This window comes from Paroedura picta, chromosome 3, assembly GCF_049243985.1.
Source record: "Paroedura picta isolate Pp20150507F chromosome 3, Ppicta_v3.0, whole genome shotgun sequence".
Taxonomy (NCBI): domain Eukaryota; kingdom Metazoa; phylum Chordata; class Lepidosauria; order Squamata; family Gekkonidae; genus Paroedura; species Paroedura picta.
The window spans coordinates 66,833,585-66,845,975 of record NC_135371.1 but is presented as its reverse complement, the minus strand read 5'-3'; the positions used below and the strand labels follow the sequence as shown (position 1 = coordinate 66,845,975).

Genomic DNA, 12,391 nt, shown 5'->3' with positions numbered 1-12,391 from the left:
GACCAAGCAGAGCTGTAAAGTAGCCATGGGTCAGATAGAAAACATGGTTATGATCCTCAGTGAGACAGAAGCCAGCCTGTATGGGCCTAGACCTAAGTTCAGACAAACTCCCCTTTCCCCCTTTGGGCACAGCCCAGCAGTTAAGCAAGCCTGTCCTTTGAAACCGAGGGAGATTTTTGCCCATAGAAACAGGGCCCTTCATCACTTGACCCTCAGATTTTAATACCATTGCTCAAGCAAAACCAGTCTCCTCCTTTTGTCTTCCTCCTACCAAGATTATGAGAAGATGTTTGGAACCAAATGCCGTGGGTGTGACTTCAAGATAGATGCTGGCGACCGCTTTCTAGAGGCACTGGGATTCAGCTGGCATGACACTTGCTTCGTCTGTGCGGTGAGCACATACATTTTTCACTTCCTCTCCCTTAGTCCCTGAACAAATGAATCTCAGCCAGAAGTCTTGCTCTGCTGTAATTCCAGCACAGTTCACACTTAAATGACTGGAGAGATAATTCATAGGCATGGTTATCGAATGTGAATTTAAGTTGATGGCAAGCTAGCTATTAATAAGAATTGCTCCCTAGTTTCTTCTCTTGCCCCAAGGAAATCAGGAGATGATGGTGGATATGAAGAAGCTTGCAGGGCAGCTGCAGTGTCTGTAGAGGAAGATGCAAACAGAATATGAGAGAGCATATCACAGTGCTCCTCTGATCGTTTGCTGACAATAACAGGTGGCTGACAATAACAGCAAAAGATCCCCCCATGTACACATGTTGTCATTGTTTCAGTGATATTGTTTGTCTATTTAAGATTATTCAGAATTTGACTTTCTGAGATTGGTTGTGATGATTTTGCATGCTTCTTGCTGATAAAAAAATTTCCCTCACAGGTCTGATCAGACATGGGCTCCAATTTTAGTTTTAATCTAGAAGCAAAGTGTTAGATGCACTGTCTTTTCAAGTTTATATAAATAGTCTTTTGTCCTGTTTCCCTGACTGATACTAACAGAATCCTGGGGATTTTGAAGCCAGCCATCTGTAACCAGGATCTTTGCCCACTTGGTCAGTTAATTCTTGAGCGGATAAAGTAAGATGTCCTCTGGCTAATACTATTATTAATGTTTTATTTAGAGGAGGACTTCCCAGAGCCTTTGAAGGAAACAATTGCTTTACCCATAATTAAAGAAACCCCTTTTTGACAGAGAAATTGTGGCTAGTTATTAGCTCTGTGTCACATTTTCTATTTGTATGCAACATAATTGAAAGAACTGTGGTGGGACATCTTCGCTGGTTTCTGGATAACACATCTACCCTTGACCTATTTCAGTCTCACTTTAGGTCTGGACAGAAACTACATTAGTAGCTCTGGTGGACAATCTCAGTTTACAGCATCCTTGATGACATTTCTTATCAAAGGCAGCAGATGGGGCTGACTAATTTTTGTTGAGACATCTTGGGATCAGGCTGTGGTTGAAAAGTTCGGTGTTGCTCTTGTTCCTTTTATTTGTGTGAACCACGAGGGGAGTCATAGATGGCTCTAGTGCCCTATGAGAGTTACCTGTGAGATTCCGCAATGCCTGGTTCTCTGGCCAAACTTGGTTATTTCAGAGCTTTAATGAAATTGTCTGGAGCTTGGGGGAAAGGGTGTTACAAGTATGCTGATGATGTCCAGCTCTGTATTTCTTTGAATAATCTACTGAAAGCAGCACTATCTATTCTTGGACCAATGCTTGAAGAATAATAGGCTGCACATGAATCCAGATAAGATGGGGGTGATGCTGTTCAGCTAGGGAAAGATCAGGCCCCTTTGGCCCCGCCAGGTGTTGCTGCTTTCCACCATTGTTCAGATCTGCTCTGAGAGCATCATCTCAGAATGAGAAGGGTGAGGAATTACTTCACCCCTGTCTCCTCTTCCCAGCCGAGCCTGCATCTTAATGCATCTTAGGACCTACACCGTTCTTCCTCCCTAATCCTCATCTTTCTGCTCTCCTCTCTCCTCGCAGCCCCTCTCCTTACTTTCCCCCCACTACACACCCAGCTGCTCTCTTTCTTGTGGTGTCACCTCTGGTGTCACCTCAGGGAGGCCTCCTCCTCTCCCGTGGCTTCCTACCCTGTCTGATCCCAGAAGTTGTTTTTCTGCAGTGGAGGCAAGCCAGTTGTGGGATTTTGAGAGCTTGGATCCCTCCTGTCTTCCTGCCGGTGATGCCTTGGTCTGTCGATTTGCGGGTTCAGGCCTTGCTGCTGGCTCTGCAGCTCCCCAATCCGAGGGACTGTTTCCTCTTCCCGGACCTGTGGAGTTGTGAAGGCTGTCTTTTATCTGCCTAACTCTAAAGGGTGGATGGGAGCTTGTCAATATCCATTCACAAGGTTGATGACTAAGAGGTATTGTGAGTACCATTCTTTCAGATCATTTAAATGCAGTTCCTTCCTTTAATGGGAGCCAAATCTGCATTGCACTTCTTATGACAGTGGCCCAAGGATCTGAGTAACAGTAGAAGATTCCTGCCGTGGTGCAGTGCCATAGCTTCTCGTGAAACAAGGACCTGGACTGACTCCCGGCTGGAAAGAGTGATTCCAAGTGCCCCGGTCATATCTCCTTATTTGGACTTGCTGGGCTTGTTCCAGTTTGAACTGATCTTTTGCTCACTCCAAGCACTCTTGCAGCTGTTGCACAGATTTGCCTGGGTTTGTCTTTGTTGTATTTTGCTCTTGTACCCACTGCTTCTCTACCAGTTGGAGGATATCTCATGAGGTTCACCCATATAGCCATTCAAAAGGCATGGATCCTTGCTGTTGAAGCTTGCAAGGTTTTTCTCAGGGTGAACATGAAGGGATCTACAAAAAAAGATCCCAAGCTTTGAGATGTTCATGGTCCAACCCGCTCAACATTGCCTTTAGTATTTGATTGGGACACTCCACCAGACCATCCGTCTGTGAGTGGTGAACTGAGGCAAAGATCTCCCAGATCTGTAATGTCTGGCAGGCTTGTCTCATCAAGGTTGCTGTGAATAGGGATCCTTGATGTGCTAAAATCCCCTGTGGTAGACGTATGTGAACAAAGAATGGTTTTAGGGCACAGGCCACTCTTGTACTAAGATTACAAGATATTGCAGAAGAGTCCCCATGAAGTTTATTGCAATCCTATCAAAAAGGGCCTGTATGATGGACATCCAAGAAAATGGAGCATGGGGACAAGGCAAGTAACAGTCCTTTGGCAAACTTCACATGACCTGCAAAACCCCTGCAAATCCTTGGCCACTGTTGGCCCGAAAGCCAACACTTGAAGGGAAGGTACTGAGGAATCCTTGGTGTCCAGCCCAGAGATGTTCATGGGCTGCTTCTGACACTTCAAGATGGGGCTGCTTAGGAACTACAAGTTGGGTTATAACTCCTGCCTGCCCCTGCACCAGCCTATTCCATGCCACTGCTAACCGAACCACCTGCGGAATATGCTTACTGTGTTGTTGGTCAATCACTATACCCTCACTCACTGCTACGCTATTTCTGAGTCCTTCAAGCATATCATCCCATTCTTGAATTTCCAGAAAATGAGGTTCACCATGCCACTGCTGGTCATGGAAAGTTTCCCTTTTTCTTCTGTCATTCTCAGGACTAGTTTCATTTTCCTGGTCAATAACTGGTGTTGCGACCTCAGCTGAAGCAGGTGTCATCTTGTATAGTGCTTTCCGAAACCTAGGGATATCATATCCTAGGACCACTGGATAGGGGAGCTTCTGCAATGAAGCCACTTGAACTCCTCTCATTCTTTCCTGATAGCAGAGCTGATTTTGCACCACAGGGCAGAGTTCAACATGCCTGTGGAAACAGGCTATTGCAGCTTTATTAATCATGGGAAGGGATTTTGGCAGAAGATGCGTACTAATCATTGAACTAGAGCTGGCATTGGCTAGTAAGGCATCCAACATCCGCTTCCCAACCTGAACCTGTATGATCCAGGCAGGAGCCCATGTATGTGTTGTGGAGGCCTGTGTTGTCATTTCCCAACCACCATGGTACTCCATTAGGGGTCAGTCTCTTTTAAAATGCCCCTATTGGCCACATGTGAAGGGGGGCCCCTGCACTTCGATGAGGCTGAATGAGGAGGTGGGTTTTATGTCAGCTGGCCCTTCTTCCAGAAGACACAGGGACTTGCATTCTCCATCAGGATAGCATGGGTCCTGGAATGGCTCTAGTGACAGGTATCTGGGTGTAGCCACTCTTAGGATTTTCTTGGACCTTGGCCCGGGTAACAGATTCTGAGATTTCCCATCTATGTATCTCTTCACAAGAATATTCTTGTCCATCAGTGGCCAAATTCTTTCCCCACAGTTCTGTGGCCTCCTTCAGCTCCTGGGGTTTCCAGCAGATTACCTAGTTTTCTATTTGTGATGATAAGTTCTGGAGGAGTTCCAAAACCGCCTATTCTATAATTTGCCACCTGTCATCATTGTTGGTTTAAGCCACTGCCTCGAAGCATCTTTAAAAGCAGCTATCATAGCTCTCAGATGGCCCATATTTGAAAAGGAACTTTTAACAGTGCATCTTAGGAGTCACCTGTCTAAGATGTCCATTTTTAATTTCCTGAAATTAGCTACATCCATTTTCTCCAATGGCTTAAGATTGGCTTGAGCTTATCCTGTAAAATAGGACTCTAGAATATAAGACCATGGGCTAGAGGACATTGAGCAGCCTCAGCTGTCCTATCAAAAGTTTCCAAAAATACCTCCACATCTGCCCTTAATGGCAGGTTTTCAGCTCGGTAAAACTCATAAAAAACACAAATTAATGCTAATTCAGGTTTCTTGAGATTTTAGCCAAGCCATTTTTAACCAGATCTTTTCAGCTTTTGATTTGGGTGACCGAATTGCTGCCTGAAACAGCTGATCTTCAGAGATAAGCCTGTCAGCTGACCAGCTGTTTCTCAGACTGTGGGGGGCAGTTCAGACATCCCCCTCCCACAGCCCAAACAGTCCCTGGAGAAGCCACTCCAGAAATCAGCTGTTTGTGTAGGAGGGGGCAGTTTGGGCCCTCCAGCCCAAGCAGATCCCAGGGAGAGAAGCCTCACCACAGCATCTGCTGTTTGGCAGGCTGTATGTGGAGGGCCAGTTCAAACCACCCCGCTCACAGCCCAACAAATAGCTGATCTATGGGGAGAAGCCTCTCTGCAAATCAACTGTTCAGCCGCTTTGGAGGCCTTTAAATGGGCATCACTCCCTTTAAATGCCTCAGAGCCAAACAAAATTTATCTTACCTGAATCAAGCTGAAAACCCGAATTCCAGGACAAAAAATTAGATTTTGGTGATTTGGGATAAACCTAATCGGGTCAGGTCAATTCAACCAGAACCTGAAATGAACTGGAATTTTGTTTTGTTTTTGCACATCCTACACCAGGGGTAGTCCACCTGTGGTCCTCCAGATATTTATGGACTACAATTCTCATGAGCCCCTGCCAGCAAATGCTGGCATGGGCTCATGGGAATTGTAGTCTACAGACGTCTGGAGGACCACAGGTTGACTACCCCTGCCCTACACTACATCATTTGTGGGCCCCATCTTTGTTAACATGAAACAAGCTCTGTGTCCTGCTATTCCTGCGGGTACAGGGTCTCCCCCTCTGCCAGTCCTTGTACCCAGTGGTCCCCAACCTGCGGGCCGCGGCCCGGTGCCGGGCCGCAAAGGCCATGGCACCGGGCCGCGGCTCCCTCTCCCCGCCCCGCCCCCGCAGTAAAAAACTTCCCAGGCCGCAAGCTTGCGGCCCGGGAAGCTTCTTACTGCGGGAGGCGGGGAGAGGGAATCAGGGCCGGGCCGCGCCTGTGCGGGCCACGCCCGCTCGGCCCGATCTGCGGGTGCGGCCCGGGCGCGGCTCGCGGGCACGGCGTGGGCGCGGCCCGATCCGCGGGCGCGGCGTGGGTGCGGCCTGCGGGTGCGGCGTGGGCGCGGCCCGATCCGCGGGCGCGGCGTGGGCGCGGCCCGCGGGCGCGGCCCGATCCGCGGGCGTGGCCCGCACGGGCGCGGTCCGCGGGGGCGCAGCCCGATGCCCTGCCGGTCCCCAGCCTCGGAAAGGTTGGGGACCACTGCTTGTACCTATTGTTATTTGATTGGCACCCAACATCTGCTGGAGGTCTCTTATCGAGGCAGCCTTACTGCATGTTGCTGCTGGGTTACCTCCCACAGCAGCTGTGCCTAATGTTACATTATCCATTGGGTGAACTGTGTAAAATCCATGTTATTTGAAGACTCTTCAGGCTCTAAGTGAGTCACACCCATTACAGTCCCTGGATTCTCCTCTATGCACCTCAGGGAAATCATGACAGGAGAACAATTGCTCATCCAACCCACTGATGTAGATAAGCAAAGTAAAGCCTGTCTCAGGGGTGAGACGTTGGGCTTCTTTGGCCACTCCCAGGGTTTGCTGCCTTTTGCCACCAGTCAGATCTGCCCCAAGAGGGTCAAGAGGTCTCAGAATGAGAACACAGAAGGGTTACTTCACCACTGTCTCCTCCTCAGCTGGGTCTCTACCTGGAAAGTCTTAGAAGCCATGACATTCTTCCTCCCCAACCTCCACCCTTCTGCTCTCCTTTATACTCCTTCTTCCCTTGCAGCCTTGCTTCCTTCTTTTCCTCCAATATTATTGACTCCACCCCAACCCAAATGTTCCCTTTCTCCCAGTGGCACCTCTGGGAGACTTGCTACATTCTCCCCTCCCATGGCTCCCTGCTCTGTTTGAACCCAGAAGTTGCTCCTGTCTTCCAGCCGATCGATCTCCTGCCTTCCAACCTGTCAATATCTAGGCCCAGGCTTTTCTGCTGACTCTGCAGCTTTTCAGTCCCAGGGCTTGAGTTTTTCTCTTCCCGCACCTTGGCTCTGGGCTCATTTGGTGGCATTTCCCCCCAGACATCTCTGCTGGCCTGCTGTCACCTGCTCTTCTGTGCTTCTCCAGCCTCGCCTCTAGGTAAGCCCTCTGTTCAGGCTTCTTCATTGCTGCTGCTGTTAGCATCCAGTCTGCCTGCATCCCTGTGTCCTTCACCTGAGGAGCCAGAGAGGCCGGGTACTATTGAGCCTGGACAAGGTTTTAAGGGGAATTGACTTACCAACCCTAGACAAGGTGGTGCTTAAGTTAATAAATTAAGTAAAGAGCTTGAAATTCTTTTTGCACCTTGCTTTGAGGTTGGAGGAACAGGTTAATGCAGTGATTTTGTCAAACTTCTCTAGTTTGGAAACTAGTTCATGCCCTACAGTCTGTTTCTGATCTGTCTCCATAACTTCAAGAGTAGAGTATTGTAGTCTAGGTGGGGCTACCTGGAAGGTGTTTTGGAAGTATCAATTATTACAAAATGCAGCTGCTAGTTAGCTAGAAATCAATGTTATGTCCTCTGCATTTGCTGCCTATTTACTTCTGGGTCAGATTCAAGGTGCTGGTTCTCATCTGCAAGGCTGTGTTTGGGATCCACAAACCCAAAGGACCAATTCTCAAAGGATGAATTCACATGCCAAATCAGAGTTTCTCAGGGCTGTCTTTGAAGTGTTCTGACAGTTCTGCCACATTTCAAACAAGTTATTTATTTATCCGCCTGTCTATATTTGCATTTTTAGCCCGCCCCTGTTGAACTAGTCACCTCAGGGCAGCTTACAACAATATAAACAATAAAACATAAATACATGTTAAAACTGAACAGCACAAAACTCACAAGCTGAGTTGTTATCTAATCCTCTATAAAGAGGGGATATAGGAGGAAAACTCTTAATTGATAGGGGAGGCCTGAGTCACCCATGCATACCGGCCTCAACCATATACTTGATGGAAGAGCTCCATCTTACAGGCCCTGCGGAACTGTGCTAGGGCACTGATGTTCTCTGGGAGCTCATTCCACCAGGGCTGAAAAGGTCTTGGCCTAGTTGAGGCCAGTCACACTTCTTTGGGGCTGGGAACTACCACTTAGTTAGCTGACAATGTTCTCTGGGGGATGTTTTCAGCCAGGCAGTCCCTTAGATACACAGGTCCCTGTCTGTGTATGGCCCTGAAGGTTTAACACCAAAACCTTGAACTGAATCCAGAACTTGACCAGGAGCCAGTGCAGCAGTTGCAGTATTGCTCTTATGTGTATCCTCCATGGTGTTCTAGAGCAGTGGTCCCCAACCTTTTTATCACTGGGGCCCACTCAACGCTTGACAATTTTACTGAGGCCCAGTGGGGGGGGTAGTTTACTCCTCTACTCTCAACCACTGCCCTAACGCTCTCTGACTCTGGTCGCTATGGTAATGTTTAAACATCCCTTCAAAATAAGATACGGACAATGAACATAAGGAACATTTTATTTTCATGGAAATTTTAACTCATGACAATGACAAATCAATGGGAACCTTGAGCTTGTTTCTCTGCAACGAGATAGTCCCATGTGCACCTGCCGGATCGTGGATGAAGTAAAGGGCCGGGGGGAGGGGGAGAAGGCGTCCTTCGGGGCCCACCTCCAGTTAGTCGACGGACCACATGTGGTCTGCAGCCCACAGGTTGGGGATCACTATTCTAGAGAGGACATGTGCAGCACCATTTTAGATGTTGTAATTTTCAGATTAGAGCCAAGGGCAGGCCTGTGTAGAGCAAGGTACAATAATGCAGTCTAGAGGTGACTGTCGCATGGATCACTGTGGCCAGGTATTCCGGGGCCAGATAAGGTACTAGAAGCTTGGTATGACGAAGATGGAAGAGCCTCCATAGACAAGGAGGCAACAAAGATCACACCCAACTTCCGGGCCATCTGTGCAGTTCTTAGCTGCATTCAGTCATGTTCTGGTCCTTTCCTCCCTTACCACAGGGACTCCATTTTTGAGGGGTACAGCTTCAGGTGACTACCCTTAAACCACTCCATCACAGCTTCAAGACATCTGGCCAATGAGTCTGGAGGGCATCAGATTGGTTGTCCATCAGGAGACAGAGCTAGGTGTCATCTGTATATCAGTGGCACGCAAGCCCATAGCTTCAGAGCAGCTGGACAAGAGGGCACATAAAGATGTGAAATTATATCAGGGAGAAAACCAGTTTCTGCAGAACTCGACACTGGAATTGGCAGAGGTGTGACTGGTTCTCCCTCATTGCTATCCTGTGTCCTTGAGCAGAGAAAGGAGGTAACCCTCTGATGTGTTATCCCTATGTTGCCAAGGTGGTGAGCAAGTAGCTTGTGGTCTACCATGTCAAACACTGTGATTCCTTATTTGCCATGGCACCTGGAGCAGTCAGGAGGATCCTACCTTATAGCACCATTCTGGTGGCCTCATTAAACCTTGTTTTAAAAAGGCTGCAGGCAGCTGAATGATTTATACAATATTTATGCAGGTGACAGATAGTGGTGAGCCAACATGGCATAGTGGTTAGAGTGCTGGCCTAGCATCTCAGAGACCCAGGTTCAAATCTCTACTCTGCCATGGAAGCTTGCTGGGTGACATGGGCTGATCACATATGTACAGCCTAATTTACCTCATGGATTTGCTGTAAGGATAAAATGGAGGCAGTTAGAATGATATAAACCAGTTCTGGTTTCCATTGGGGAGAAAGGTTGCAGATCAATGAAATACATTATTCTGTGACTTAATATTGTATTTATAGCATTGGGGTTGTGAATATTGTGGATGCTGTGTGGGATTTGTAAGTCACTATCAGCAACTGTGTGGCAGGGAGGAAAGTCTGTGAGTGTGTGCATTCTATGTCATTAAAAAAATATCTAGTCCCTGATATGATGTAGATGACAGTGGTCCCCAACCTTTTTATCACCGGGGACCACTCAACGCTGGGGACCACTCACCCGGGACCACTCAACGCCTTTTACTGAGGCCCGGGGGGGGGTAGTTTACTCCTCTACTCTCAACCACTGCCCTAGCGCTCTCTGATCGCTATGGTAATGTTTAAACATCCCTTCAAAATAAGATACAGACACTCCACAACAATGAAGTAAAGGGCTGGGGGGGATGAAGTAAAGGGCCGGGGGGGGGGGAGAAGGCGTCCTTTGGGGCCCACCTCCAATTAGTCGAAGGACCACATGTGGTCCGCGGCCCACAGGTTGGGGATCGCTAATGTAGAACGTAGAACTGCTGTGCAGACCTGTTCATTGCCCTGTGCCAGTGCTGGGATCTAGAAGGCAACCAGTGAAGCTTTGCAGCCAATGCTGGACTGTGCCTGAAGTCACATTCTTTGCTTTTGGTCTCTGTTGTTGAGCTGGGAGGGGGCAAACTGCTGCCTCTGTGAGTTATTCGGTCACCAATTATTCCCTTTTTTCACAGATCTGCCAGATCAACTTGGAAGGAAAGACGTTCTACTCCAAAAAGGATAAGCCCCTGTGCAAGACTCATGCTTTCTCCCATGTGTGAAGAGAGGAAAGGGGAAGGGGCATCCTGACTGCTCAAGCTACTGCCCAGCACCCCTGTATTTCTTGGTCACCCCATTTTTGCCCTGTTCTGTCTGTAGAGCTGGGCTCAGATCCCTCATTGAACAATCGTTCCCAGTTTGCGGGTAGAATGTTCAGGGTTCCCTTTGGAAAAATTCAGCTACATGAATTCAGACCCTTGCTTTTAAATACATTTTCATTCTGTACTAACATCTGGCAGTGGGACTTAGTCCGTAGGACTTGCCTATACCTCTGTTACTTGTGTGGTTTCAGCCAAAGAGGCAACAGAGTGTTCCTGAATAGCTGAGGACGGCTGGTGTTAGCATTATTGCAAAGCAGGCATCCCTTGCGATCCTTCTGTTCTGCCTTGGCTCATTCACCCATTACATGTTGACTGACGGTGGTTTTAGGATTTCCATGCTAGGAACTTAATTCCCACCTACTGGGGTTCCTGTTTTGGATCAGGATTGTGAGACCAGCAACTGAAGTCCTGGGCTATTTGCCTAATCAGGAAGTGCCTAAGGGAACTGCTTTTTGCCCCACTGGGGAAGCTTTTATTTACTAATGACTATAGAGAGGTTTTTCCAATAAGGAAAAAGCAGCTCCCCCCCCCCCCTTTTTTTTTTTTTAATCTGAGAAAACAGCCTTGGGAGGGTAGAAAGCTGATTTCTCCTCTCCCCCACATGCCCCACGTTCTCCAAACTGAGTCCTCACATTGGAATTTACTTTCTAGTAGGTAACTCTGTGCACATACCTGATACTTTATGATGACTACCAGGAAGCTCTAGCTGGTGAATTGGCCCTCAGATGTAGGACAGCTACTGTTTGCATATCTTTTGGGTAGCAGCTTTCCCAAAGCTTGATTTTGGATAGAGCTTGTTCTATTTCTTCCTTGCCTGTTTTGCAGTGAAAGTACCACATTCTCTTCCTTCTTCTCTCCCATAAGGGAATGATCCAGACTGGCTTTGTCATGCCTACCTTTTGGCCATATTTGACAACAGTAGAGGATGACTTCCAGCCAAAGCAAAATTGCTCTTCATAAAGCTAAGACCAAAAAAAAGTATCTTCCCCTCCCCGTCCAAAAAGTTTTACCTGTTACCTGTATTACCTGTATTAGCAGAAGACCCTATTCCAGGGTAGAGTATTGTGCTGTAAGCTGCAACCCCCCCCCCATTTTTTTAAAATTAAGATGCCATTGGAGAACAGAGGTGTTGCAGGATCCAGCCTCTTCTCCACTCTAGGACTAGCTGCTTCTCTTGCATCATGAGATCAACATTCACTTCCCAGTCCATGGTTCTGCATCAGCTTGTAGCTCACAGCCCTGAGCTTACTTTACCAAAGAGTTATTACTATTTTGTTTGTGCTGTAAGACTGTCTCCCTGGACCGTACTGTCCGGCTGGGTGTCTGTCATTCTTTCCCACCTGAGTGGTGCCTTTAGTGCCTAATAAATATGCCTTTTGAGTCTTTGTGTCAATTTTGTTATTTCTGTACTTAAACAAAGCACTGCCTGTGGTCCTGGAAGGGAGAAAGCTGCTCGCTTAGCATCAGTGGACTAAGGAGATATGAACATTTAAAATAATAATAAAACTAGTCCTATTTCATTGTTTCCTAAGCCCTGAAGTCATGTTCACAGGGAAAAGCAAAAGGGGATAGTTTATGAAAGTAAAAGACCTATGGCACAAAGAATTCTATATCACTAACTAGCAGCTGTTTTCATGTTGGGAAGTGACAGCTGCAGAACATCTTTGGGTGGAATGGAGATGCTTCAGTTCCTAAAATGCCAGGAATAAAGCACAGAGAAGCAAATTAGAATTGTTTGGCTTGGTCTGGGATATTTGTACTGTCAGAATGAGCCAGCAGTTGAAGACGTCCTATCCCTGTTGCTAATGGGAATTATTAAAGTAAAGCAAATACGGAAGGGAGGGGAGCAAGCTGTGGTCTGTGAATGGAAAGCAAAAGCTTTTTACTGTAATGCCTGGCCAAATTATGTTATGTTGTTTAACAAGTCAGGCTTGGG

The 12,391-nt window shown here is 47.5% G+C and overlaps 1 protein-coding gene across 8 annotated transcripts in view; it reads left to right on the top strand.

The window, feature by feature from the left end:
* Window positions 1–11,835, top strand: part of PDLIM7 (PDZ and LIM domain 7) — a 62,134-nt gene extending 50,299 nt beyond the window's left edge. For all 8 annotated transcript variants that reach the window (XM_077326229.1, XM_077326227.1, XM_077326228.1 and 5 more), the window contains 2 exons: window positions 276–391; window positions 10,270–11,835. In XM_077326229.1, the coding sequence (XP_077182344.1) occupies window positions 276–391; window positions 10,270–10,356 (203 nt within the window). In that variant the 3' untranslated portion in view covers window positions 10,357–11,835. The remainder of the gene's footprint in view (window positions 1–275; window positions 392–10,269) is intronic.
* The last annotated feature ends 556 nt before the right edge of the window (window positions 11,836–12,391 follow it).